At 33.2% G+C, this 25,035-nt stretch overlaps 2 protein-coding genes across 15 annotated transcripts; both read right to left on the bottom strand.

The window, feature by feature from the left end:
• Positions 1–2,868: 2,868 nt before the first annotated feature.
• Positions 2,869–12,133, bottom strand: LOC106798952 (protein SEMI-ROLLED LEAF 2). Of its 2 annotated transcripts, XM_041013195.1 has the most exons (20): positions 11,700–12,132; positions 11,096–11,233; positions 10,465–10,539; positions 10,223–10,338; positions 9,926–10,040; positions 9,191–9,319; positions 8,957–9,004; positions 8,330–8,532; positions 8,011–8,207; positions 7,491–7,774; positions 7,243–7,389; positions 6,574–6,978; positions 6,323–6,472; positions 5,732–5,816; positions 5,523–5,647; positions 5,177–5,368; positions 4,962–5,096; positions 4,371–4,508; positions 3,579–3,788; positions 2,869–3,163 (listed from the first exon to the last, which is right to left on the bottom strand). In XM_041013195.1, the coding sequence occupies exons 2-20, from the start codon at positions 11,228–11,230 to the stop codon at positions 3,065–3,067; spliced, it is 2,988 nt and encodes a 995-aa protein (XP_040869129.1). In that variant the 5' UTR covers positions 11,231–11,233; positions 11,700–12,132; the 3' UTR covers positions 2,869–3,064. The 2 variants fall into 2 exon arrangements, with proteins under 2 accessions (XP_040869129.1, XP_040869130.1); XM_041013196.1 differs by lacking the exon at positions 9,191–9,319 and having other exon boundaries at positions 11,700–12,133.
• Positions 12,134–16,357: 4,224 nt separating this feature from the next.
• On the bottom strand, positions 16,358–24,605 carry LOC100808255 (RNA polymerase II-associated protein 3). Of its 13 annotated transcripts, none has more exons than XM_006605740.3 (16): positions 24,509–24,604; positions 24,156–24,218; positions 23,480–23,615; positions 23,112–23,189; positions 21,674–21,932; positions 21,505–21,582; positions 20,883–21,059; positions 20,622–20,746; positions 20,275–20,396; positions 20,103–20,185; positions 19,061–19,216; positions 18,776–18,919; positions 18,140–18,322; positions 17,884–17,978; positions 17,707–17,804; positions 16,358–16,635 (listed from the first exon to the last, which is right to left on the bottom strand). In XM_006605740.3, exons 5-16 carry the CDS (start codon positions 21,674–21,676, stop codon positions 16,532–16,534), a joined length of 1,368 nt encoding a protein of 455 aa, XP_006605803.1. In that variant the 5' UTR covers positions 21,677–21,932; positions 23,112–23,189; positions 23,480–23,615; positions 24,156–24,218; positions 24,509–24,604; the 3' UTR covers positions 16,358–16,531. The 13 variants fall into 13 exon arrangements, with proteins under 13 accessions (XP_006605803.1, XP_006605802.1, XP_006605808.1 ...); XM_006605739.3 differs by having other exon boundaries at positions 23,112–23,184; XM_006605745.3 differs by having other exon boundaries at positions 16,358–16,676; positions 23,112–23,615; positions 24,509–24,605.
• Positions 24,606–25,035: the final 430 nt, after the last annotated feature.

Here is a 25,035-nt window from a genome sequence, read left to right as displayed (position 1 = left end):
CAAATTCAGCAGGTGAAGATGACACAATCAGTGAAGCATCTGTCTCTGACCTTTCTCGATTTATTCCAAAGATGCCTCTATCCCCTTCGGCACCTCATGTTATCAGCATTGGACAACTTATGGAATCGGTACATTATCTGTCTTGCATGTGTATATGATAAGGCATTTGTGTAATCTTGCCTTTCTCCCCAATTTGGATGAAACGAGAGAGGGGCAAGCATTTTGAATTAAAAAGACAAATATATCATTGATGGTAACATATAATGTTTGCATATTTATTTAAGGGTGTTTGTATCATTTTACAAATATACTTTTTTCTTTCCTCTCATTTTCTATCCCATCAAATAAGGGGGAAATATTTTCTTTCCTTTCATTTTCTTTTCTTCTACTTTCCCTTGTGAACCAAATATATAGTGTGTTTAAAATAAATTCATAATTAAAAAAGTCAATTAACTTTTCATGGTGAAGGTGAAACAACAATTTTTCATGGTTTCACCATCATTTTTGTAGTGTAGAATCAATTATGTGTGTTGTCCAAACACACTAAGTGTATGTTTGGGATGAGGCGAGTTTAAGTGAAATGCTTAAAGCTAATTTCCCGTAGTCTTTCTTTCGTGCCTATTTTTCCAAGCAATGTAAATGGTGTTGGAATGCAAAATGCATACATTTCATTGTTATTCATGATTACTGTTCTACAAGCTCAACGGCCTATACACCGTTTGTAGGCATTAGAGGTAGTTGGTCAAGTGGCAGGAACAGCTATCTCCACTTCGCCCCTTTCGTACAACACCATGGCTAGCCAGTGTGAATCACTCGGTACATGTGCAAGGAAAAAGCTTTCAAATTGGCTGGCCTTTGAGAATCATTACAGCCAAGCACCTGATGATAAATCGTTTTTGGCAATTGCTGATATTAGGAACTCAGCACCTGTGAAGGTTTGATGTGCCCTTATTTGTCATTATCTATATGTTTAATTTTGTGGCTGTGAACCCAAGCATCTTACCAAGAATTAGACACATGTTAAATATTGGACTGTTGCATTGTGATGCTCATAAATTAACAGGTTGCATTGATTGCATCCTTTAACAAGCCAAAGTCCTCCAGAAAGGTCAACTAACATCAAACCATAGTTTAAGCTCTTACATGGTGTAAATGGAATTCTGAATATCAATTGTTAGTGCTCATGACATAAATCCAATGTGGAATAAAGTATTGAATATAGATATTTAAAATACATTTTTTATATATAAACTATATAATTAACAGTATTAAGAATTTATGCAAAATCTCTTTGCTCACACTCAATCCACCTTTCTCCATCCCCTCATCAGGTCTTAAGGCCTTCATCGGAACTGAATAAAAAGGCCTTTTTGCTGCCTTTCAGGATCATTTTTCAGGTGCTGGGATGATTTAGAGAATTTGCCTTTTGTTATCATGCTGAAGTAGGATAGGTACTGTCACTGTTGGGTTATAAATTGTTAACTATAAAAAATCTGAACACACTCAATAATTTTGCTTTTACCATAATTGAACCTTATCTTTTAGTATATGCAAATGAATGGCTTGTTTGTAGTTTGTAGAACGATGTATTAACTTTTGTTGCATATGCCTGCCTATTCCAAAAGCATCTGGGGTAGGTTTTACAAAGATGAGCAATGGACTACTAGCCATTAATGTTGCTGCTGCACATACCTTGGATAAAAACATGGTTGAGGCCAACTCTGCAAGCAATAGAGCAAGTAAGACGCCTTTACATTTACTTCATTTCAGACCTTCTTTATGTAGTGGTATGTGTGTATTTATTATTTTTTCTGCACTCTTAGTTATTTACTTGAATGCATCTCAGATGCTAAGCCACTTGTTTAGCATATGAAACAGTTTTTTTTTATAATATTGTTTAGGACTATACTAAACTTCTTACTCCTTTTTTTTGGTTTCCTTTTTGGACTACCAAAATTCTTAATTTTTTCCTGTTCATTGAAACAGGCTGAATTATACCAACCTTAATGGGATAAAGTTTGCCTTACTGGTTACGTGTGTAAAAGGACACACAACTAAGACATTATCAATTATAATCATTCAACAGCTTGTCATTATAAATTTAATTCAAGTAAGGATAATCATGCATTTTTTTAAATATCAATGATCTCCAAAGCTTAATATTGGAAAATAGCCTGATTATGTTTATAATAAGGAAATTTTTATTTGGTTTTTCCCTTGCCCATCTTAGGTCACTTAGCAAGTAACTTGAATCTTTACGGTCTTGAGTTTTCTTTCTTCACTGTTTGCAACTTTCCTTTATGTTTTGTTTCCCTCATACTATATTATGATTTGTGGCATGTATGGGATATGTGCTAGATAGAAAGGTGCAGGATATGATATATCTTATTCACATGAGAGAATGTGTTTATATACACACATTATAGTACAATCGTGATCCTATAAATAAGCTAGGAGTAATTACACTAATTATAGAAATGAACTTATATGGAATGAATTGGTCCTGATAGCTACACACGCAGAAACCAAATCATAGAGCAATCAAGGTCATGATACAGGATTGAGAGGATTGACATAATATCAATGATATTGTAATCAATGTGTAATCATTAGAATTATAACTTTCTCTAACTCCCCCTTTCAAACTGATGGTGACATAGTCACCCCAAGTTTGTCTCTCAAAATGTTGAAGATGCCAGTGCCATTATATGAACATATATGTAGTGCCCACCGGAGTGTGGCAGTGCCAGTGCCATTATACACTGGATTTTCACAAAATAGCAAATTGCCAGTGCAATTGAATCCAAAACAGTGTGTAGGGAAGGCATGCAGCACTGGCCCCCACTTTAAACAGTTCCAGGCTCTGTATACCATAAAGTCTTGAACAATTCAGTAGAGAAATTGTCATTCTACAATTATATATATCACTGATCACTGAAGTCAAAATACTGGAACTACCTACTAGTCCTTACAAGGATACAGACCCTAGAAACTCCTGTCTGGAAAGAACATTTAACATTAGAACTATACATAGCAGAAAGATGTAAGCATGAAACCACCTAATCTAACACCCAGCAGCCTTGAGGAAATTGTCAAAGGGGCTAGCAGGAGGCAGCTTCATGGGGTCCCTTGGCAATTGGGCATGCCCACCACCATTTGTCACCTACAAAAATAGTATAAATATAATAATGTCAGCATTTTTTTTATTATCAGTAAATATTAATTTGTTAATTTTATTAAAAATGTCAACTGAGGGAATTCAAACCTGTGACCTCTCCCCCTCCCTGAGTCAACCTTATATCTCCATAATAATACCAGCATTGTATTTAAAGAGTTGGATTTATTTTAGAACATATCTCGGTAAATTCTGAAGAGTCTTGCTAACTAGTGTCCTTAAAACATGGTTAAGAAATCAATAAATAGAAAGTTTTTATCGAAAATTGTATAGGATTGCATTGGAAATTATGGGAGTGTACTGAGACATTTCTAATAATAATAAAAAAAATCACTTTTGATTCCTTTAGGACACTTCTGTCTCTAAAATAACTGTAATAATGACAAATAAGGGCACATCAAACCTTCTCAGGTGCTGAGTTCCTAATATCAGCAATTGCCAAAAACGATTTATCATCAAGTGCTTGGCTGTAATGATTCTCAAAGGCCAGCCAATTTGAAAGCTTTTTCCTTGCACATGTACCGAGTGATTCACACTGGCTAGCCATGGTGTTGTACGGAAGGGGCGAAGTGGAGATAGCTGTTCCTGCCACTTGACCAGCTACCTCTAATGCCTACAAACAGTGTATAGGCTGTTGAGCTTGTAGAACAGTAATCATGAATAACAATGAAATGTATGCATTTTGCATTCCAACACCATTTACATTGCTTGGAAAAATAGGCACGAAAAAAAGACTATGGGAAATTAGCTTTAAGCATTTCACTTAAACTCGCCTCATCCCAAACATACACTTAGTGTGTTTGGACAACACACATAATTGATTCTACACTACAAAAATGATGGTGAAACCATGAAAAATTGTTGTCTCACCTTCACCATGAAAAGTTAATTGACTTTTTTAATTATGATTTTATTTCAAACACACTATATATTTGGTTCACAAGGGAAAGTAGAAGAAAAGAAAATATTTCCCCCTTATTTGATGGGATAGAAAATGAGAGGAAAGAAAAAAGTATATTTGTAAAATGATACAAACACCCTTAAATAAATATGCAAACATTATATGTTACCATCAATGATATATTTGTCTTTTTAATTCAAAATGCTTGCCCCTCTCTCCTTTCATCCAAATTGGGGAGAAAGGCAAGATTACACAAATGCCTTATCATATACACATGCAAGACAGATAATGTACCGATTCCATAAGTTGTCCAATGCTGATAACATGAGGTGCCGAAGGGGATAGAGGCATCTTTGGAATAAATCGAGAAAGGTCAGAGACAGATGCTTCACTGATTGTGTCATCTTCACCTGCTGAATTTGAGGGAAAATCCTGCATAATCAATTGAAAAAAACCGATTGGTTTTAAACCTTCATTTCTTTCAACCCCCCCCCCCCCTTCACACACACACAAAATAAAATGCACGCCAAGGTAAATAGTAACAGTTCGTCATATGTTTTGAACCAAAAAGTCACTATCTTTTTATAGCCAGGAAGCTTGCAGTCTGCAGCCCTGCTAAGGGGCAAGCAATCAAACCCATGATATCAAGCCATGGCCAGTGACATTTGTGAGCTACCCAATTATAATGTCTTGGCTACAGATGAAGATTCACTCATGCAATCTGGAACTTATGAAAGCTAGCCTTAGCAGACATCTCAAACTGTTTTTATATGTGCACACACACATACTTAAATAGAAAGGACAACATCTTCATGTAGGGAATGAATCTCCTGGCACCAATCACCCACTTAGAAATAACATAAATGTTGTTAAGAGATGACATACCCCATCAAATGACAGTGACTCCTGGGAATGAAAAATTATTTGATTCTGATCAAGCATTGACTGTGGACCGAACACAAACTCTTCACCGGGCTTAAATTTCTCTAACAATAGCATAGCCAGTTCACCTGCATCCAGCTTCAGAAACAGGAAAACACCAGAAAGTGAGAGAGTGGGGGATTATGAACAAAATATGATCCCTGCATATAATGTAATACCTCAGTGATATTAGCTAAATTATGAACCATAGCATCTCTTATGATCGATTGACATTCACGTATTTTGTTCTGTAACTCTGATAATACTGAACATGCAAACTGATTATCAGCAGCAGTATCATATTCTCTCACATCCACATGGATCTTAGCATATACTCGATAATCATCACTGATACTCAAGAATGGATCAACCTGAATATATGAAAGCATGCAGTTGTCAAGAATCAAAATATACATTACAAATTATGCGTAAAAAACACGTCATTTTATACCATCAAAATCAGTACAGAATTCCTCTAACAGACATTTAAGAGTAGCATAGTATCAGAACAGATCGGTTACTCACATTAGACATTGGCAATGATGCAAACACATCATTCAGATCAGGAATCTGATATATTTTGCAGGCAAAGGCCAGCATGCCAGCAGACAATACATAGACAGACCTCTGACAAGCTGGGGACAATATTCCTGCCAGAGTGAATACAACAATTTTACATCCTTTTTTTCCCCTTAAAACTTATAATTCCTTTAAAGATAATGTATATGGCATACCATTGCTTTGGTCCAACAACATAGTCCAGAGAGACAGAGGAAGCTGGAAGAAGCGGATCACCAGGCTATCTCTGTCTTTCAGGTTCTGCAACATTGAATTTTGAGAATTTTTAACAATCAGAGTAAAAATTATTGAAGTATTATAACCGAAAGTGCAGTCAAGATTGTGATTATATTCAGTTTACTATGAAAATGAGAATCCAATAGCTGCTGAGAATAAAAGCATAGACATTCATCTATAAGGTACGGCAATCAGTCAGTGTGAATATAAGACAAATGGAACCAGACTAAATTTGAAGAGAAAATAATTTAAGATGACAAGTTCAACAAATTTGTATAGTTTGCTAACTTGCTTATGACAAAATTGTTTGACAAAGTCAAAGTCACTGATAATTCAGTAAATCTTAATGTCACTAAACTGCTGTTTTTCTATAGTGAAGATAAACTTTTACTGGGAACTCAAGATACAACATTACAAACACTCAATTTACCATGCATGATCTATCCAGAAGCAGAAATACAATAAAGATGAAACTACTGGGATACAAAAATGACAGACAGGAAGTAGTACAAATACATATCAAGTACTACCTTTATGCGTAAGACAATTAGTGTCAATATGAATGAATGAGCTATAGCTTCAATATTTGAAGGTAAATTATCAGGAAGATTGGCTTGAATCCAAAAGGCAGAAAGCAGCTGGGCCATTTGATCTTCAGTTAGTTTCATAACATATGGTTCCTGAGAGCACATTCAATACCAAAACTAAGTAAATAACATTTTAGTAAGAATAACTACAATTAGCAAAACATATATTGACTGAAATCAAATCAATTACTTACTGTGTCAGTCAAACTTGGTGATCCTGTAGCCTTATCAATGATAGAAGTGAGTTTGTAAAAGTTAGGAGAATTCTTTAAGCCACAGCCCTGCTTCCAGTCTTCTGCCACAATATCCCTTTCTTGATCATGAACAATATTCCCATGATTTTCTACCTTGGTGTTTCTGTTTCTGCGGAGCTTTTCAAGTAAAGCTGTAATTGAAGCAGATGCAGACACAGATGGAGCATGAGAATGCCTTTTGTTGTGTTGACCTAGATATCTGGACCGCAGAGAGGAAATCTCATTCGTATGGAAGGAACTTGGAAAAAGAAGAATGGAAAATATAAGGTGTGCTCCGACGCGAGCCTCCACATCTGAATGCAACATTACTTTTAGGAGTTGAACAAGAAGAGCTTCAGGAAATCCCTACACGAAAGCATAAATAAAATGATCAAATGGATGTATTCAGTATTCCAATATTCCCAAAAGAATCAAATGGAAAAACAGTTCATCTGTTCAAATTTCAAAGTTATGTTCAAGACAATGCCTCTCCTCATCCTCCCAAACATGTAAAACTTTTAGTATAGATGACAATATAATCATATTTTGTAAACTATGTTACTAGATAATCCAGCTTGCAGAGAAACATTTTGCTTTAAACAATATTGGATCAACAAGCTCCTCTCTCACCTGCTGTGAATGTAAGTGACTTAATGCTAAAGTGACTGCACGAGCAAGGATGATCAGAGATCCAATGGTTGCTCTACCAACAACACCGGGTAGAATATTTTCTAGGTTTATCGCCATCAAGTCAAAAAGTGGCTGGGCATCAATTACCTAGCCAACCAAAAAAAGGGAAAAAGTAGTTTAGTAGTTGATCAAATGCAATGACCCAATTGATAGAATTTTGGGAGCAAGGGTTGCATTCATGAGCCTACCCCATTGGCAATTTCTAGTAAGCAATCGTCAATGGAATTTTGAAGTGAGATATTTAAGTTCAATTCTTGCTCTCCACCAAATTCACTAGAGGCTTGAAGGCTTTTCCTAAGATGTCTGCAAAGGACACCAACAAAACCAATCTCTGCCAAGCCACTCTCAGATCTAATTTGCATAGCCAAAGATGTGGCAACCTGAATAACACAGGTCTTAAGTTGAGGATCATTCATGACATTTTTGTGGTCCAGATGATGTATCACAGAAGCTAGAATTAAGCGCTGATTCCCTGTACAAAAAAAAGGCCAGAAGAAAGAAAAACATGATTATGGAACACAAATTGAAGATTTCACGAAAGAACCTTGTATAGTATTATTATAGTATTATTCATAGCTCATGACTGTTTCAATTTTCAAGATCATGAAATCCACATCTTTAAAGTAAACATGGAATTTGACAATACATCCACTGGATGATTTATTTGTGAAAATTAATTGAGCCAAAAGTGGTAAGAGAGAATAATACCAGAGTTCTCCATGAAGTAGGCCATCCTTGATAAAATTATCATTGCTAACCCTTTCTGAGGAGCCCAATGTTGTCTAGAATCAAAGTAGACAAACATTGGATCCAGCACACGACGCATAGTTGTGCTTTCCTTGGCTAATTCAACCATTCTTTGAATACATATCTGAGCCCATATTTGTGGTTTTTCAATTTCTTCTCTATAATAATAAAAAACAAATTAAAAGGGGGACCAAATGGTGATTAAAAGCCATGTAACAGACTGATTACACAGATAAAACAGCAAATAAATGGCCTACACTAACTCTTGAAAAACATATACCTAGTTAAAAGGGAAGGACCCTTTATTTCTGGTCGTGGCTGGATGATCAAGCAACTAGAGCGATTGTCATTACCAATAACTGAACCACCCCGACCTTCACACCGGATAACCTCATCCACCCAATTATGATGTGCCTCTGCCCTGACATCAGCTTCTTCATTTTGTCTACTCCACTCATAGTTATCTAAAGTGGCACGAACAATCTACATTTTGAATGAATTAACCAATTAGTGATGATATCTGACAGAAAAAAGAAAACAAATTCGCTATGCAAATTTTAAAGCATTTACTGATCAGAGAAAATATAGTATAATTGTAGCGACAGGCTTGTTGGGTTTAATTCCTACTTACCCATTAGTGCGAACATCAAACTTTCATGACAAATAGGTTATCACTTATTAGTCATGAAAATGAAAGCATCACAAAACCTTGGATGATTTAAATTCCCAGATATTTCCATCTAAAAAATTATTTCATTATATTTTCACCTCAGTATTATCAGAGATATGCCTAGTCCAACAATAATGATTCAAAGTTGGGGAACCATTTACAATTGCATATGTAAGGAAGCTTCAATAAAAGGCTACAATGATTTCAATGGGGAGCATCTTTAATTTTATAACATACCTCATCAAAATCTACAAAAATATGTGAAAATTCGGCCATAAACCAAACCTGCCAAGAGAAAAAGAAGTCAAATAAACAATGCCCTGACTCCTAAAAGACTCTGAAACAACAGTAAAACTCACTGCAACCTTGAAATTTTACGTGAAAATAAACATTGGAAAGCAATCAGAACACGATGAACTTAAATGCAAAACATCATAAGCACAATGGATATCAAAATGAGGCACCAATTACCATTGCTGAAAGGCATTGCAAGCTTGATGCCCTCAAGCAGCGCTTTTCACATGCTTCACCATGTTCCCGTGATAGCATGCACACTTTCGGCACCAACTTTTCAATGTTATGAGTATAAGTAGCATCCATCTGTTTTTTTTTCATGATGTCAATAGAATGAATATGCATGGCAAATTGACATCAGCTAATTTATAGGTTCAAAGAAAGTAGGAGGAGGAAAACCAATCAATAAATCATTTTTGAAAAGCTGAATTTCACCCAAGGAAGGACCTATAGTTATTATTAAAAACAGACCAGACCTAACTCACTTGCAAAAGCTAGCTCAATTGACATCTTAATACACCCCCTAACCCAAGATTGGACATCTAGAGCACCCAACATTAAGACTGAATAGATTTAGATACCATATTAGACATGGGGGTTGAGCTTAACTCACTCCCAAAAATTAGCTAAAGGGAACAGGACTGACTAAGTCTTATTAGGAGTATTCCAACCATATTACTAACCAACGTGTGACATCTTAACAATTATCAAACAACTCTCTTTTGAAAATTACTAGAATACTAGTATATAAACTCAATTTTGGTTGTATACAGAGACATTGTCTGCAGTTTTTTTCTGTTCCCAAGTACAAAAATCCAAGAGAATATTGATCTAACTCAATTACAATCATGCATAAGCCACAAATGCAAGCAGCCAATAGGTATCTTAGGGTTTTTGGATTGTGTAATTCACCTGACAGTAGATGAACTTTGATAAGCACTGGCAACCAAGTGTCTGAATGGTCTCATCCTTAGAATAGCTCAAGAGCTCCAAAATTACATTAAGCACATCAACAGCAAAATACGCTCTGGAATATGCAAGAGGCAGATAAAAAACTTAGAAGATGAATCACATAAAAACTAGCCAGTGGAGATCAATACATTATCATAAAGAAATAATGGAAAGAATCCAAAACATATCAATTGTTTGATTCCAGTGCACCACCAACAGAACATGGAAACATATGCTAATTAATCATGAGAAACTTACATCTGCACCTTACAAATGGAAAGCAACTTGTTGAAGGATTCTGCTATAATATTGACCAGTTTGATGTGCTCATATCTGAGTTCTTTGTAGCACCTTTCTTCAAGATATTTTGCTATCTAGCAGAAAGAGCGGAAATAGTGAACTTCATCAATGGATACAACTAATTCAAGCATATCTGATTTCCTCTTCTTTGTTTAAAGAAGAAATTACCAATACACATGCAAAATAAAATAATAAAATACCTTTGGAATCCGGAAAGGGTTTTTTGCAGCATATTCACATAATTTGGTAATCTTCCTTTCACTTGGAGACTCATCCTGAGAAGAATAAATTAAAGCATGAAAACTGGGCCTAGGGTTCTACTTCATGTACAAATGAGGGTAAAGTGAAAAGATATTGCCATATAATCAAGCATAAAAATTTTCTTTCCATTGAGAACAAGGAATAACTGAAAACAATAAGGACGAAACTTAGATACCGTTCCTTAAGTGCTTTTGGTGCTATTCTTCAATCAAAATTGGAATTTCAACTCGGTAATTTATGTTGATCTTTAATGCAAACCTTTATTAAGAGATTATCAAGGTGAAACTTCGATTCTAATTGATGAAGAAGAGCACCAAAAGAACCTAAGGAACTGTATATAAGCTTTGACCAAATAATAAGCCCACAGCAATGCACAGAAGACACAAGAAGTTTCAAATTGTTCGCTTCGCAAAAGAGAAAAAATATTTTTCTACTTCCAGTGGGGATATAATGGCACTATAAATACTAGATTCCACGAAAAATTTGTTTCCTATGAGGTCATACCGGAGAAAAGAGTTCAATGAGATTACTATTTCAATTATCAAGGAAAAAGAGCCACAAAACACGTACAGGGGACTTAGGGAATATATCAGCAAGCAGTTTTCTGTATCGTTTGACTGGCTGGCGTGATCTTGACCTCAAAGCTGGACAGCAAACACACATGTTCCCACATGCTGGGAAGATCTTCCGAGAGATGACACCCATTTCCTGCAATTACAAGAACCAGAGCAAAATGTGGCCAAATTCAGAACAAACCAAGCTAAAATATCCAAACAAAAAACCCAAAATCAACCAGCAAAAAAACAAAAGCCCTAATAATTACTCAACCAAAAAAGAAAGAGCCAGTAACAACCGAAAGCCAAAATGAAAGCACATTGAAACCGAAAACATTCATACAATAAACAGCTACAATACAAACATGTCCAGCTTTTCAAATTTCAAAATGAAAAACACAAACAAGAGAAAACCAAACCACCAAGAAAGGAATAAACAAAGCAGAATCAACCACACACACACACTGTAAAGAAAGAAACCAACCACACCAAAAAATTTCCTAGTGATAACAATTAACAGCCAGAATCAAAGGTGAGAAACAGACATCAATAATTCTAGAGAAGAGAGAAACAAAAAAAAAAAAAAACAAAGTGAAAGAGAAGAAAGATGAGAATAACACCTTGCACCTATGGAAGAAGATCTGGGAGGGGAAGGTGAAGCCTTACACAGAGTGAGTGAGGGCAAGTGTGTGAATAGTAGCAATCAACGACAGCGAATAACAGCAAAAGGAACACAAAACAAAACTAAGATGGCGCGTGAGTCAAAACTCAAGACAAGGTGAGACTATGTTGTTGGATGTGGGAGATCACGTGATTGTGTCAGGTGGAACACAAATTCATTTTCCTTTTCCTTTTTTTTCTTTTGCTGTAAAAAGTGTACCTATGCCATTGCGGTTTCAAACCGTGTCAGAACTTGCAACACACATAAACATAACAACTGAAATTTTGATCGTTGTTAGAAATTTTTTTTGAAAAACTCCCTCTGCACGCTTGTGGAAACTAATGTTACAATTTTTTTCAGTACTACTGGTGAATAATGAAACTTTATTTTGAACTCTCCTTGGGGGTTACCATTTCTAGGAATGTTAGTGCCATGGTAAGTGGACAACACGCGCAAAGTTATTTAATTGAAATATCTATAATTACTGACAAATCCTCATCAATGCGGTGTAATTATAATATAATTTAACACAAAGACTCGTTGAAATATCTGTAATTAATAGTTATCACAAATGGTCAAATGCTAACAAATATTTTATTCATTAAGAACTAACAAGTAGTAACAATTTTATTTATGGGTAACTTTTAATCATTTTTATTGATTAATTTGTTGACTAACATTTTAATGACATTTTTTTATGTCTTTACGAATGTTATGAAAATTGGTCCGTCAATTGATCTGATTGAGGTATTTGGTTAATGATTTAAGTGGTAGGTTAATAATTGATTCGGTATGTATTAAAAAAATTAAAATTATATATGTATTTATTATATATAAGTATATAATTAATATTATTTGATTAAAAAAATTCATCCATATTTTAAAATCTAAAATAACAATCAAAGCACTATCTTTGAATTTTCTCAAAACTGATCGGATTTAATCTGATCATCTATAATCAGATCTCTCATCAGATACATAAATAGTCCAATAGCATAATCAGTCTTATAACCCATCTCAAATAGGCCGACCCAAACCAATTTTTTATAATATTATTCTTAACCTTTCTTTCATCAAGAAAAGAAATACTAACTAATTTGAAATTCGATAAAAATAAATAAATAAAGATAGACAAAAATTTATTTTTGTCGATAAACAAATTAGATATTATCTGAATAATTTTAATGACATTAACTAAATAGATCGTGTTACTTTTTAATCATTTCGTTACAAAGATTAGAAAATAGAACCGAGTAATGGTGGTGCCAGCCAACGGATCTATGTGTATATATAAATAATCAGTGCACATGTTGTTGGAGCTTGGAAAATGTTCTGCCCACATGACTTGAAATGTTGGGACTTAAGGGGGAAAATCTGATTTCAATACGGCCGTGGAAATAAATATATAGTAACCGAAAAGGGCCAAACAAGAGCATTTACCTGGGTGCTGAATTTATGCCTCTACGACTATAATAATTGTGTGATGTGTATTTTGTTTTTTTTTATTACAACCAGCCATGACCATGAGGGCAAGCACCGAACTTGTTGACTTATTTGGAAAACGGCGATGCCATCCACAAGCGTAACACGAGACCACAATACGATGCACATGGACTATGCATTCTTTTCTGTAGAGTGTGCAGGGATAGAATTAGATGAGATTTGATTAAATCTGTTATTTAATCGAAATAAAAAAATTTATTTGAGTTGGATTAGTTTGTATATTTTTTTCTATCAAATCTATGAATAAAAAAACATAATGAAAAAAAAATATATACTTTCTATCACAATAGTGGATCGAATCATTGAATTTGTGGATTTATAAAATAAAAAAAGTTAAAATATATTTTTCTTTCCAATAAAGATCAAAATGTTTGAAATTTATCTTTTGTAAAATTTTAAGTATGTTTTTTGTCCTCACAAAATATAAATATATGATATTTTGGTTTGAAATTGAGTTCGAAAGATCAAATTTTATGTGTCAATGTCAGTGGATTAACACATAAAGTTCTAATTAACGTGACAAAAACTTTAACATTCATACATGATCGGATCTTTTTAATTTGACTCCGAGTCAAAATATCACACATTTATATCTTTTGACAAAAAAAAAAATACGTAAAATTTTACATGAATTGATTCTAAATATTTCAATGTTTATAATATATATATATATATATATATATATATATATATATATATATATATATATATATATATTAACAAAAAAAATTACCAAAAGTAAAAGTCATTATTAAATTTCAACCGACTAAATTAAATTTGACTCAAAATAATGTCAAGATATAAACAAATATATTTATGTCAAGTGAAGTTCACAAGTTATCCTTAATGATTCTTGTAATTTTTTTAGGACTTACTCAATGATAGAAATGAACTTATTTATAGGGTCAGGGGACGTCAGTTCCTCTAACTTTTTTATTTTTTTAAAAAATATTATCTATGATATTTAAATATTAGGGTAATTATTTTCATTTAACAAAATTTAGTTGTGAAAAATAATGACATTTAAACGTTATTTGTTATTTTTTTAGGTTCTGAAAAAACCACTCTATATATAGTATTATTGTGAAGTAATAACATTATTTTCTTATTATTTTTTGGTTTAATTACTCTTTTTTACAGTCTTCATTACACAGATAATTGCACATTTTTTTTCTTTTTTACACAAATATTTGAGTATTATTTATTTTTCTCTTTAATAGTTTTTTTCTTTTTTAATTTGTTATTACTATTTTGAATGTTATGAATGATTTTATTTGCAATCAAACGATTTTTTTAATCTATTAATTTGACTGGTAATGATTTCAGAATTAAAGACTATTTATTCCTATTAATTTTTGTCAATGAAGCAAATTTATGAATACTGTCTAAGGAATTGAGAATTTTAACTTTGAGATATTGACTCGGCACTCTAACTCTTTATTGTGCACAATTTTAAAAAAAAAAACGCAATGCTCTTCAATCAAACGACCATAAGTACAAAACCCACTATTTAATGCTTGAATTGATTTAATGTCTATAATTGCTGATCCAACAAAGATATTTTAATTGAAAAGTATTCTTTTACATTGTCTGGTAGTAGTTTATTAATTATGTACACAACACTTTTTAGTAGCAGTCATTTCATTAAATTCCGAACTAATTAGTGATCATAATACATAATTACCATGTTGAGCCCATGCTGAATTAATAGTATTTTGGACTAGAGTAATGAACTTTTTGGAAGTGATTCATTTCATACCCGAGAAAAAATATTCTTATCTTATAATTATACAAAACAAATAAGATGATTAAAGTTCAAGATAATATTAGTACTGTACCACATAACATGCGACAATAATCTTTCACATAGCATGCGTTGAGTTGCTTAAGGAAAATGAATGTTTTAATAATGCTTGTTTAATTGAGGTTTTAAAAATTACGAAACAAATCATTTAACCGATAAAAATTCTGAATCATAATTTATTAATCTAACTATAATTGGGCTGTATTCAACAATAATCTATTGAATAGTAATTTAGTATAAAATTAATTAATTGAATTTTAAATTAGCATAAAGTGTTATATTTATACCCTGCAAGATAAAAAATGGTTAATAAGTCAATTTATCTTAAAACTATTTAGTTAAATAGGAAATTCCAAGCTGCCTTTTTCCACTAAACTCGATCCATTCTTGATTTCTTTACCAATTCTTTGATCATCTAAAGGGCAGCATAATCAATAAATTATTTTTTATTTTCATTTTTTTTTACTTTTAATTACAATAACATCACTTTATTTTATTTTCGAAATTTTATATAAGAATTAATAAAATAAAAGTTTATTGGTCAAGGGGGAGGCTCAAAAGCTTTTGTTGACTATCTATTTAAACTACCATGGGGTCCAAGGAGATCCTAGTTTCGATTACTTTTTCATGAATCTACTCACCACAGCCTGACTGACACCCATATGGTAAGATTTCATCACTCACAATTTCATGGATTGATGGATGTGGGCCTCGAATGACTTTAGACATTGGGCCCCAAAGTAACCTAACAAATACGAAATCTAGATTAAATAGTTTTGAAGAAAATAAGAAAAATAAACCAGCCACTTGTAACATGGCCTTCTAAGTTTTGTGACTCTATCTCCCAAATGGTCCCACACTCGTAAGACAACAATTTGAAAAACTGTCCTTCGCTCATGAGTGGGACGAACTATTTTTATAATTCTACACTACCCATCAGACAGTCCGTGTAACACAAGCATCCAAGTCATCCAAATTCTCAAGTGAATTAATTAACCACAGCTTGAACATCCTCTAAATCCGTGCATAGATCCCATCAGAAGAGACGAAATGGCTTGGAATCATATGAAGGAACAGGTTTAACAAAGCAACTCACTTTTAAAAGAGTAAAATAAGTATGACTGATAACAAAATCAAAGGTTGATATTATGTGCAAATACATTATAGATGTATTAAAATGTTGATTTTCTCATTATCAACTAAAATTACTTCCTTTACTTTTCCTCATTTTAGAAGACCCAAATTCTGGAGGAAAAAACCATTAAAACGTACTGGACCCTCAGCCTCAAGCACTACACATGAGCCTTTTGTTTTTCTTTTTCCTCCCATTTCCTCATTATCAACTAACGCTTAAAGATGGATCAAGTTGACCGTCAATAATGCTCAAACATTTCAATAGCATAATAATTTACAAGTGAAGATAGTTGCGGAAGGGAGAGGATCCACCGAGGAAAAAAAAATATTAAAACATACAGGGGAAGATGTCACTGTCCAAGGCCGAACTTTGATTGAAGGTTGTCCAGAATCTCTGCATACTCTATTGGTGTTGCCTCACCGCTGAACACTTCATCCCAGATCTTGCGTATGTCTGCACAAAATGTAACCAACTTATCAATCAGATTGACAAACCTGGCAATGATAACCATTAGCTTTAAATAGCACCACCGTAAAGGAACCTTTCATTTTGATTTTAAGCAACTTCGCAACCAACCAAGGGACATACTAATAAGACAAAACATCAAGTTTCTTAAATCCTTGTCATCAAATTCCCAAATCAAATGAAGACATGTTGATGTTCTACCCAACATTAAATAGCCTCCATTAAGGGTTACAAAAAAAATCCATGTGTCATCTTTGATTTTAGAAACTAGATCAAAGTCTTCTTGATACTAACAAAAGAAAAAGTAGTAAATTATTTGCACTCACAAAATTCACTAATCACCTAACGGTAAATGATATGTCCCCACATTGAGTAAATAAGGAAGTTCAATGTGGTACTTAAGCCATGAAACAGTGAAACTCTAGGTTAGATTTTGGACTAAGCCCTCTTTGTGAGCTTAAGTCATAACAATAAACCCGCATGATTAATTAGGGTGTGTCACTACCGGAGAACCTAATTTCACTTTCTTCCGATTATTTTATCTTCATTTTCTTGCTGTAGGGAGGAGAACAGAGGTTAAAAGGATCCACTATATACAAGAATATAGTTGCTTTTACATTAAAACTTTGCTACCTGGCTAAGAAATGTATATGGTCATCCGTGCATAATTGCATATACACAACCACTTTTGGCTTATCCTAGTCATAAACCATCATAAGTTGTCTGATTAAAGTTAAGAGTTTTCTACTGCTTAGAAGGTCCAGAAAGACTTAGTGGTTATATATAATCCACATGCAATGGTGGTGGTAACCAAATTCAATGGGTTAACCTTTTCTTTTTCCTGCTGGAAAGGTATTATACATGTTGTATCTTCATCCCTTTCTTCTCTAACCAGCTCATGCTCTCTAAATTAGAGACCCCTATTCCTCCTACCTACTTATCTTTCCTCTTTCTTCTACCTTTATGTGTTTATCTTCTGAGACCTTTAAACTTTCAAGACATTTCAAAAGGCATGGCCAACAGAAACACTTAGAATTTACTATAATAAAAAATACGCACCATCCTTATTTGTTGATGAAAGGCACATTACAATCACATCAAATCTTGGTACCTTGGTCAAATGCTCCAAATAACTGACAACCAGATCCATGTCCTCACTGCCAAAAGAGCAAATTCACTATCATTATTAAAGCTCAAACAATAAAATGATATTTACTTTTGGAGATGACTACTTACGTGAAAAGAGATGCAAGACACTTGATGATCTCAATTAGTATGGTAGAAGACAAGGCATTTTTGAATATTTTCGGCAATTCATGGGGAGATATAGCCTAACATACAAAAAAGAAAAGCTGTTCATTATAACATGAAGCAGAGCACCGAATACCAGAAATTTAAGCATAAAAAGGCATCTCTTGCTCTAATCAATACCAAATATGCTAGAAATTGACAATATAATCAAATTAAAAATGAACCGAAAAAAGTTGTACACCTTTAATAGACGAGCCTGCAGAGCAAGATCACCTGAAAATGCTCTCCAGGAGACCTCAAACTGATAAGCTGTAGTTGGAGGTGTTACGTTTTTGGCAGCTTCAGACATGGCTCTAGAAGCAGCGCGAGAAGCAAGCTGTTGAACAGAAGCTTTCATTTCTGGCTTGGTAATTCTGTGATTTCTCTGATAAAAAAAAAGAGAGAGATCAAAATCATGTAAAATGGGAATGCAAATGGGAATATGCAGTTATGCACAATTACTGACATGAAAAATTGCAGAACTACAATAGAAAAAAGTAAGTATACCTGCAAAAAATTTGTAGAGGTAAAACCAAAATATCAATTGAAAGTATACAATGCTTAAATATATCATTTAAAAGCCCCAAAACCCTAAATTTTATTTTATTTCTACTACTTACTGAGAATAAAAAAAATAGTAAAAATACAGAGATGTTTTTAACAAAGCTCCAAAAGAACATAATGTGGATAATTCATATTTAAATAAGAACTCATGAAGAACATAAAAAATACTTCTGCATTTTTTAAGATACGAAAAAAAAATTGCTTCTAACAGGACTAAAATATGCACTGGAACCAGATTACTTCACAAAGAGGGAAGGATTTCAAGATATTTAACCTGCTCCAAACTGTTGCTTGCACTCAAACCTCCCTTAGAACCATCATCTCCTTGTGATTGAGGCCAGCTTCTGGCTTTTATTTCTCTGCCATCAACATCCTCTGTTAAGAGTGATTCTTTAACAAGTATTTGCCGTTTATTATCCTTTCAAAAACATAGCCAAACTTTAGGGTGGACTACACTTACATGAAAAACACCAAACAAACTAGCATTCAATACCCTCAACCATAAACATAACGATATATCTTGAAATGTGATATTAATTAAAACTCTACTTCTTTGTACCTTTTTATGATGATGAACTTCAGCTAGTCCAGACTTTTGAGTACTACGTGAAATGGGGTGGATGCTGTCTCCATTAACTTTTTCCTCTGACTTTCCCACTTTTTGAGTTCCCTGTACAGTGCTTCTCAGAACCCCTGATGCTTTCTGAAGAATATCCTGGACAACAGAGATTTTAAAAAAGAAAGAAAAACATTAATCTACGCAACAGAGAACCTGGGGGGAAAAGTAGACACAAAACCATAATAGTTAATAAATGGCATAGTGTTGCAAAGCTTGGTCAAGAAATAAATGGAATTGTCTCTCATCTATACTCTCTCTATATAACTAATTCCCCTCGCTACCTTCATGTTTCCATCCTAGTTACAATAATGCTCTAGTTGTCTTAGGTCTACAGGTACAAACTGGTAAGGTCTTCTACTCCTTGGACCCATCCAAAAAGAGTTTTAATCCTGCAGGTCTATCAATACAAATATCTGGTACCGACCACATTAACTGGCAATAGCATTTGCTCACAAACATCAGACTTCAAAATTTACCACCATCAATGGTTTGTCAGTCAAGGAAAACAGTTATATCAATACTCTTAGATTTTCAAGCAGCAATATTTTCTTTTCGGTAAGACTCATCCTCTACATTCTTATCATTTTCAGTTGTTGAATATATATTCCCAAATCGCTACTGTGAAGCATATTATCCCTTCATCTCATCTCTAAAGTCTTGCTAACAAAGTAACATAATAGTTCTTTACTCTGTCCTGATTTTACTAAATCAAAGGCCCTAACATTCTAGAACCTTACTTCAAGCCATCAATTCATTTGGTTTTATGCTACATCTACCACTATTTAATCTACTTTGCTAGTTTGCTTTAGGTGCCAGTATGTAAATTGGTTATTGGTTATGTACCATAAGTTCAAACCTAATAATTCCATGCAACCTGATATATGCACTCCTTAGTGTATTGTTCATGAAAAATAGTAAGTTATTAAAATTATGCCTTTTTGTGATAGTCATATAGCAACACTGGAAATATTGATGTGCTTACTTTCTCATAGAAAGACTTAGCATCAGCATACTGTTTCTTGATTTCTTGATTGTTTGGTTCCAACCTCAAGGCAAATTCAGCATCTGCGATTTAAGCAAATGAGAGAGTCAACAAATCAGAATGTTTTTATATTAGGATAATTGACAAGTATATTGCATGGATATTAACACACCGTCCATTGATTCTTTAATTTTTCCAAGTTCTTTTCTAGCTGTTGCTCTTCGTGAGTATGCTTTTATGTAACGATCATCAAGATTTAAGGCCTCTGTGCAGTCATCCTCAGCCTCTTGGAATCTAGTGACACAAAATAGGTGAGGAAAAAAACAGATCAACTTTAGAAAAAGAAGATCCCTTCAAGAGAATCAATCAGGTGATAGACCATATAACAACTTACAGTAAATGGAAAAAATTATTTTCTTTTATTTAAAATCCCACTAATGATAAAATCCACCATTTTGTGAATATTTTGATGAGTAAGCCAGAATTCTTTAAAAATAAATTAACAAAACATAAGCTTGCCTTCTGAGCTTGATATTGGCCATTGCCCTATTTGCATATGCTACAGCTGTTGGTGATAAGGCAATGCTCCTTGAATAGCAGTCTCTAGCTTCCTTAAACTTTTTCTGCTTGAAAAACTCGTTACCCTGGAATATACAGATGGATTTCAGTATCAGCATCATACAGGACAGGAACACTAAAATCAATATATTATAAATCCTAACAGATCAATCTCCCCCTACCCTGTCACCCCAAGACCAAACAGAGAGGGGGGGGACCTACCAGGTCTTTCTCGGAAGCAGCATCAGGAACATCTTCAGGAACAAAACTACTATGCAAATGATTAATTCTTGATAAATCATACTGTCCTGGAGAATTTCTTGCATTATCAAAAGAAATGGTATCTCCTTTTGATGCCTTCTCCACACCCACAGATCCCGTAATTCGAGAAGATGAAGCCTTTTTGAATTGCCATCAGAATATGACACATCACAAATGCATTAATTAATTCATCCATACAAACACAAGCACAAACATATTTAGGATATGCAAAATCAAGGAGTTCTTTGCCTCGTCATTACCCAATTATAGTACAAGAATGCATGGAAATTAATAGAAGAACCTTGCAAAGAAATCAAGCTTCCAACATTCCACAAACAGATAATATGCCATATACTTCTTGCTTCATATGAACTAACAGTGCAAAATTCAGTCTAGTTATCTGAACCAATACATCCGACACTAATATTTCTTACTTTCCTCCATAAATGTTTATTGTTTTCAAACAGCATATTCACAAAGTTCACATTTCCTTTGTACTACTATGATTTTTGAAGTAAACTGAAACGTTCGTTCGCGGTTGGACGATGATTGTTAATTTTGAAGTTAAGATAAAATTACCAACATTTTCCTTTTGTGGTCGTGCTTTATCCTTTCTAGAAAATTCCCAATCCTGCAAGTCGTTTAGGAATCCATGGAAATCCTGTTAAAATGCGACAAAGAAAACAAGTCGTTTAAAAAAATTGAAATTAGAAGCAAAGTGCTAAAACGGCACCGTGAGGAACCGACTATACCATCTGTGCTGATGAAGGGCCCTTCAGCGACCCACACAGAACACAACTACAGCAACGGAGACGAAGTGGGAAGTGACGACTTTACAAAACAACTTTCGCGAGTTGCGATTATGAGTATGGGCCAGCCCATGAGCCCAAACTTTTTATTGGTAAACGGTAGTGGGCTAACCCGTGAGACCCAAGTAGCAAATGAAAAAAATATAATAAATAAAATACTTATTTTAGTCCCTAAAAACATGAGATTGTGACCAATTGATTCCTGAAATATACAAAATTTAAATTTAGTCTACAAATATATATAAAGTGTAACATATTAATGATGGAAACAATTTAAAATGACAAATTAATCCTTAAATTTTACAACTTAATATCCAATTAGTCATCAAATCATATACTTATTGTCAAGTTGATTCTTCAACATAACAATTTAAAGACAAAATGGTATCACAAATTTAATGATAAGACTAATTTGTTACACTTTTTCTACATTTGGGACTAAATTTAATTTTTTTTTTATCTTGCATGAATGAATTTGTTACCATCTCCCACTTTTAGGGACCAATATCAAAATGGGTATTTATCAACAAAAAAAATTAAGAGTGTCATATTTAACTTATTTTTAACGGTAAAAAAAGTACTATTCATACACGTGTTTTTACATTTTCCCACGTTATGTAATTTAATTATGTTCCTTATTATATTCATAATTATTATATTCAGATATATTTAAATATTCTTCTATAAATAAAATGATTAAACTTTATATATGTGACATATATATAAGAATTTACTTTAATTATTTACTATGAATAATTTTTTACTTCTTTTGTAATTAATAATTATAAAAAATGATAATATATTACATTTGACTTGTGTAATATATGAATTAAAACTTATTTTTTACTTCTATTATTTGTCTCGAGCAATAGTAATGTTAATTTTCATAATCTACATGGTGTAAAGTAAAATCTGTGATTGAAAAATTAATTTTATCCAATTGCAAAATAGTAGTAATAAAACCATAAGTCGTTTCATTCTCACAGCTTAAGGGATTTCAGTTTTGACCTTCAAAAAAAAAAAAAAAGGAAACTGAAGTGTTGGGATTGTGCTTGAAAGCTTATGAGTTATATTGGATTTAGGCCCATGAATAAGCTTGAATTAATTTAACCGTTGATGACAGTCCTAACACAATTGAGTCACAGTGACATATATAAAAGATGAAAAATGTTAAACAGTATTCTAAGGTATTAATTGAGAAATTAAAATAAAATAAATTATTAAAATACATAAAATTATTTTTATATAATTTTTTATTTTTTAAAACTTTCACAATAAATATTTTAAACTTTTTTAATCATTACTATTCTAAGTCCACTAGTGAACCAGACTCAAAATATATTAGAATAGAAGGGACTGCTAAATGAGATGAAGTCCTCACGGCATTGTGGATGACGGGAGCAACATCTGTATGTAGCCTGTGACTCTCGCTCTCTCTGTACAAAACACGTACACTAGTCTTGTCCAGGGCAGTGCAAAAACCGGTTAGGAAAAAAATCGAACCCAAACTAGTTTTCGAACTGATTTAACCAATTTGATTTTTAACTCAAATCTACAAATTAGTTTTCAAACTAATTTGAAATCGAACTGAATTAAAAAAATCAGTTTTGAACTGGTTGTGAACCAATTCTAAACTGAATTGATTTTGAACTGGTTATGAACTGATTTCAAATTAGTTTAAAACTGTTTAAAGAGTCCAACTGGTATTGAATTGGTTTTCAAATTTTGAGATTGAGAAGAGGAACCCACTTATAAGAGATATGGGAGTGGAAACATTTGGTCTGCTGATCTTTCTGTCTATGCAATTTTGATTAGTAACCCAGTTGATCAATTGAATGGGTATGCAGATCTACAGAAGGCATTTATGTAAGACAAATTTTCTTCACTGCAAATCAGTACCAAGAACCAAAACGAGATCAGTAATGTGAAGATATAATAATAAACTCACAAGATCATGATTCAAATAAGTGGGCTCAGGATAAAAAAAAAAAAAACAAGGACTAAAAAATAATCATTTCAAATTTTAGAGGGATGAAGAACAGAAAAAAGGTTTAGACCAGAGTTAAGAGTTTGGCATCCTACAATTAAAATACAGCCTAAATAAGCAAAACAACAAGGGATGGTATTAAGAATTAACCTAAACATTTTGGCATCTTACAATTAAAATTATCCATATCTACTAATTCACATAACAAGTCAGAAATCAGAATAGACAAAAAATTAGAAAAAGAAAAAAGAATCCAGTTCACAGCTTGGAACGTAAGAATAGAAATTAGGGAAGGGAAGGATAGAATAGAAATATAGGGTATTCAGATTAGATAACATTTGGTTTTCTCAACTCAATCAGCGTCTAATTAAGAAGTTTTCTTTTCCCGTTTCTTTCATTTCCACAAATAAAGAAGAATCGAAATCAGATTAATTTTACCAATTGGCGCGCACGAAGAGCAAGGAGTGATTTCCGAGCTAAGATAGCAGCCATTCCCTAAACCTGGAAATTTATGAAAACATTAGAGAATCAAACGCAGTGTACTATTTATTTCAAATTGAAATTATTAAGTTGAAGCGAAACAATTATTTACAAGGATTCGAATCGAAAAAAGTGTGAAGAGAATATTGAATTAAAGGGGGAGAAACAAGTGGTGGTTGAACCAAATACAAGTTAAAATTAAGAAAATTGAAGGAATAGAAGAATAGAAGGAATTGGTAGGGTTCGGCATTGAACGTTGATGGTTCAATTCAAGTGTTTGTGAAAGGAAATAAAAAAGTGAAGAGAAACACCTGATGCGAGGTCGATCTCAGAACAAACGACTGAGAAACTAATGAACGAAACGAAGTCCGATAATAGAGTATGAAATGTTCGTGAATGTTGAGATTGGCACAACCGGTAACCCACAAGGCCACAACTAGAACAGGCCCAGCCCAGCCCTTTCTTTTTTGTCATGGATATTTTTTTTTTGAGAAAAATGTAAATTATATTAAATCGATACAACAATAAACGGAACATATTTCGCAACTAGAGAAAATCAAAAGCATTCATAATACAAGAAGTCATATATCAAGATGTTAAAACAAATACAACAGATGCGCTTATCTATACATCAGAAACTTAATCTATAGATTGTAATTGCTATAACCAGAGAACGAAATTTTCGTTGATTCTTGAGAGGTTAACTCTGTCTTGTTTTTTTTTTTTCCCTCAAAAGTTCAAAGTTCAAGTAAGTTGGGTTTCAAGGACTCAGTTGGTTCTTTTTCTTTTTAATTTATCAAAAAAATTATTATTTTGAAAAGAAGGTAGCTGCATGTGA

Source organism: Glycine max, chromosome 20 (genome assembly GCF_000004515.6).
Source record: "Glycine max cultivar Williams 82 chromosome 20, Glycine_max_v4.0, whole genome shotgun sequence".
NCBI classification, from domain to species: domain Eukaryota; kingdom Viridiplantae; phylum Streptophyta; class Magnoliopsida; order Fabales; family Fabaceae; genus Glycine; species Glycine max.
The sequence above is the reverse complement of the archived record's forward strand: the minus strand, read 5'-3'. Positions and strand labels throughout refer to the sequence as shown.

Coding starts and splice junctions, on each gene's coding strand:
- LOC106798952 (XM_041013195.1), bottom strand. CDS start 11,230: ATGGGTGTCATCTCTCGGAAGATCTTCCCAGCATGTGGGAACATGTGT. Junction 10,339..10,464: donor ACCCTTTCCGGATTCCAAAG/GTATTTTATTAT, acceptor TCTTTCTGCTAG/ATAGCAAAATATCTTGAAGA. Junction 5,369..5,522: donor CATCATTGCCAATGTCTAAT/GTGAGTAACCGA, acceptor TCATATATTCAG/GTTGATCCATTCTTGAGTAT.
- LOC100808255 (XM_014772866.2), bottom strand. Junction 20,397..20,621: donor GCCAATATCAAGCTCAGAAG/GCAAGCTTATGT, acceptor TTGTGTCACTAG/ATTCCAAGAGGCTGAGGATG. Junction 16,636..17,706: donor TTCATCAACAAATAAGGATG/GTGCGTATTTTT, acceptor CATTTTGTGCAG/ACATACGCAAGATCTGGGAT.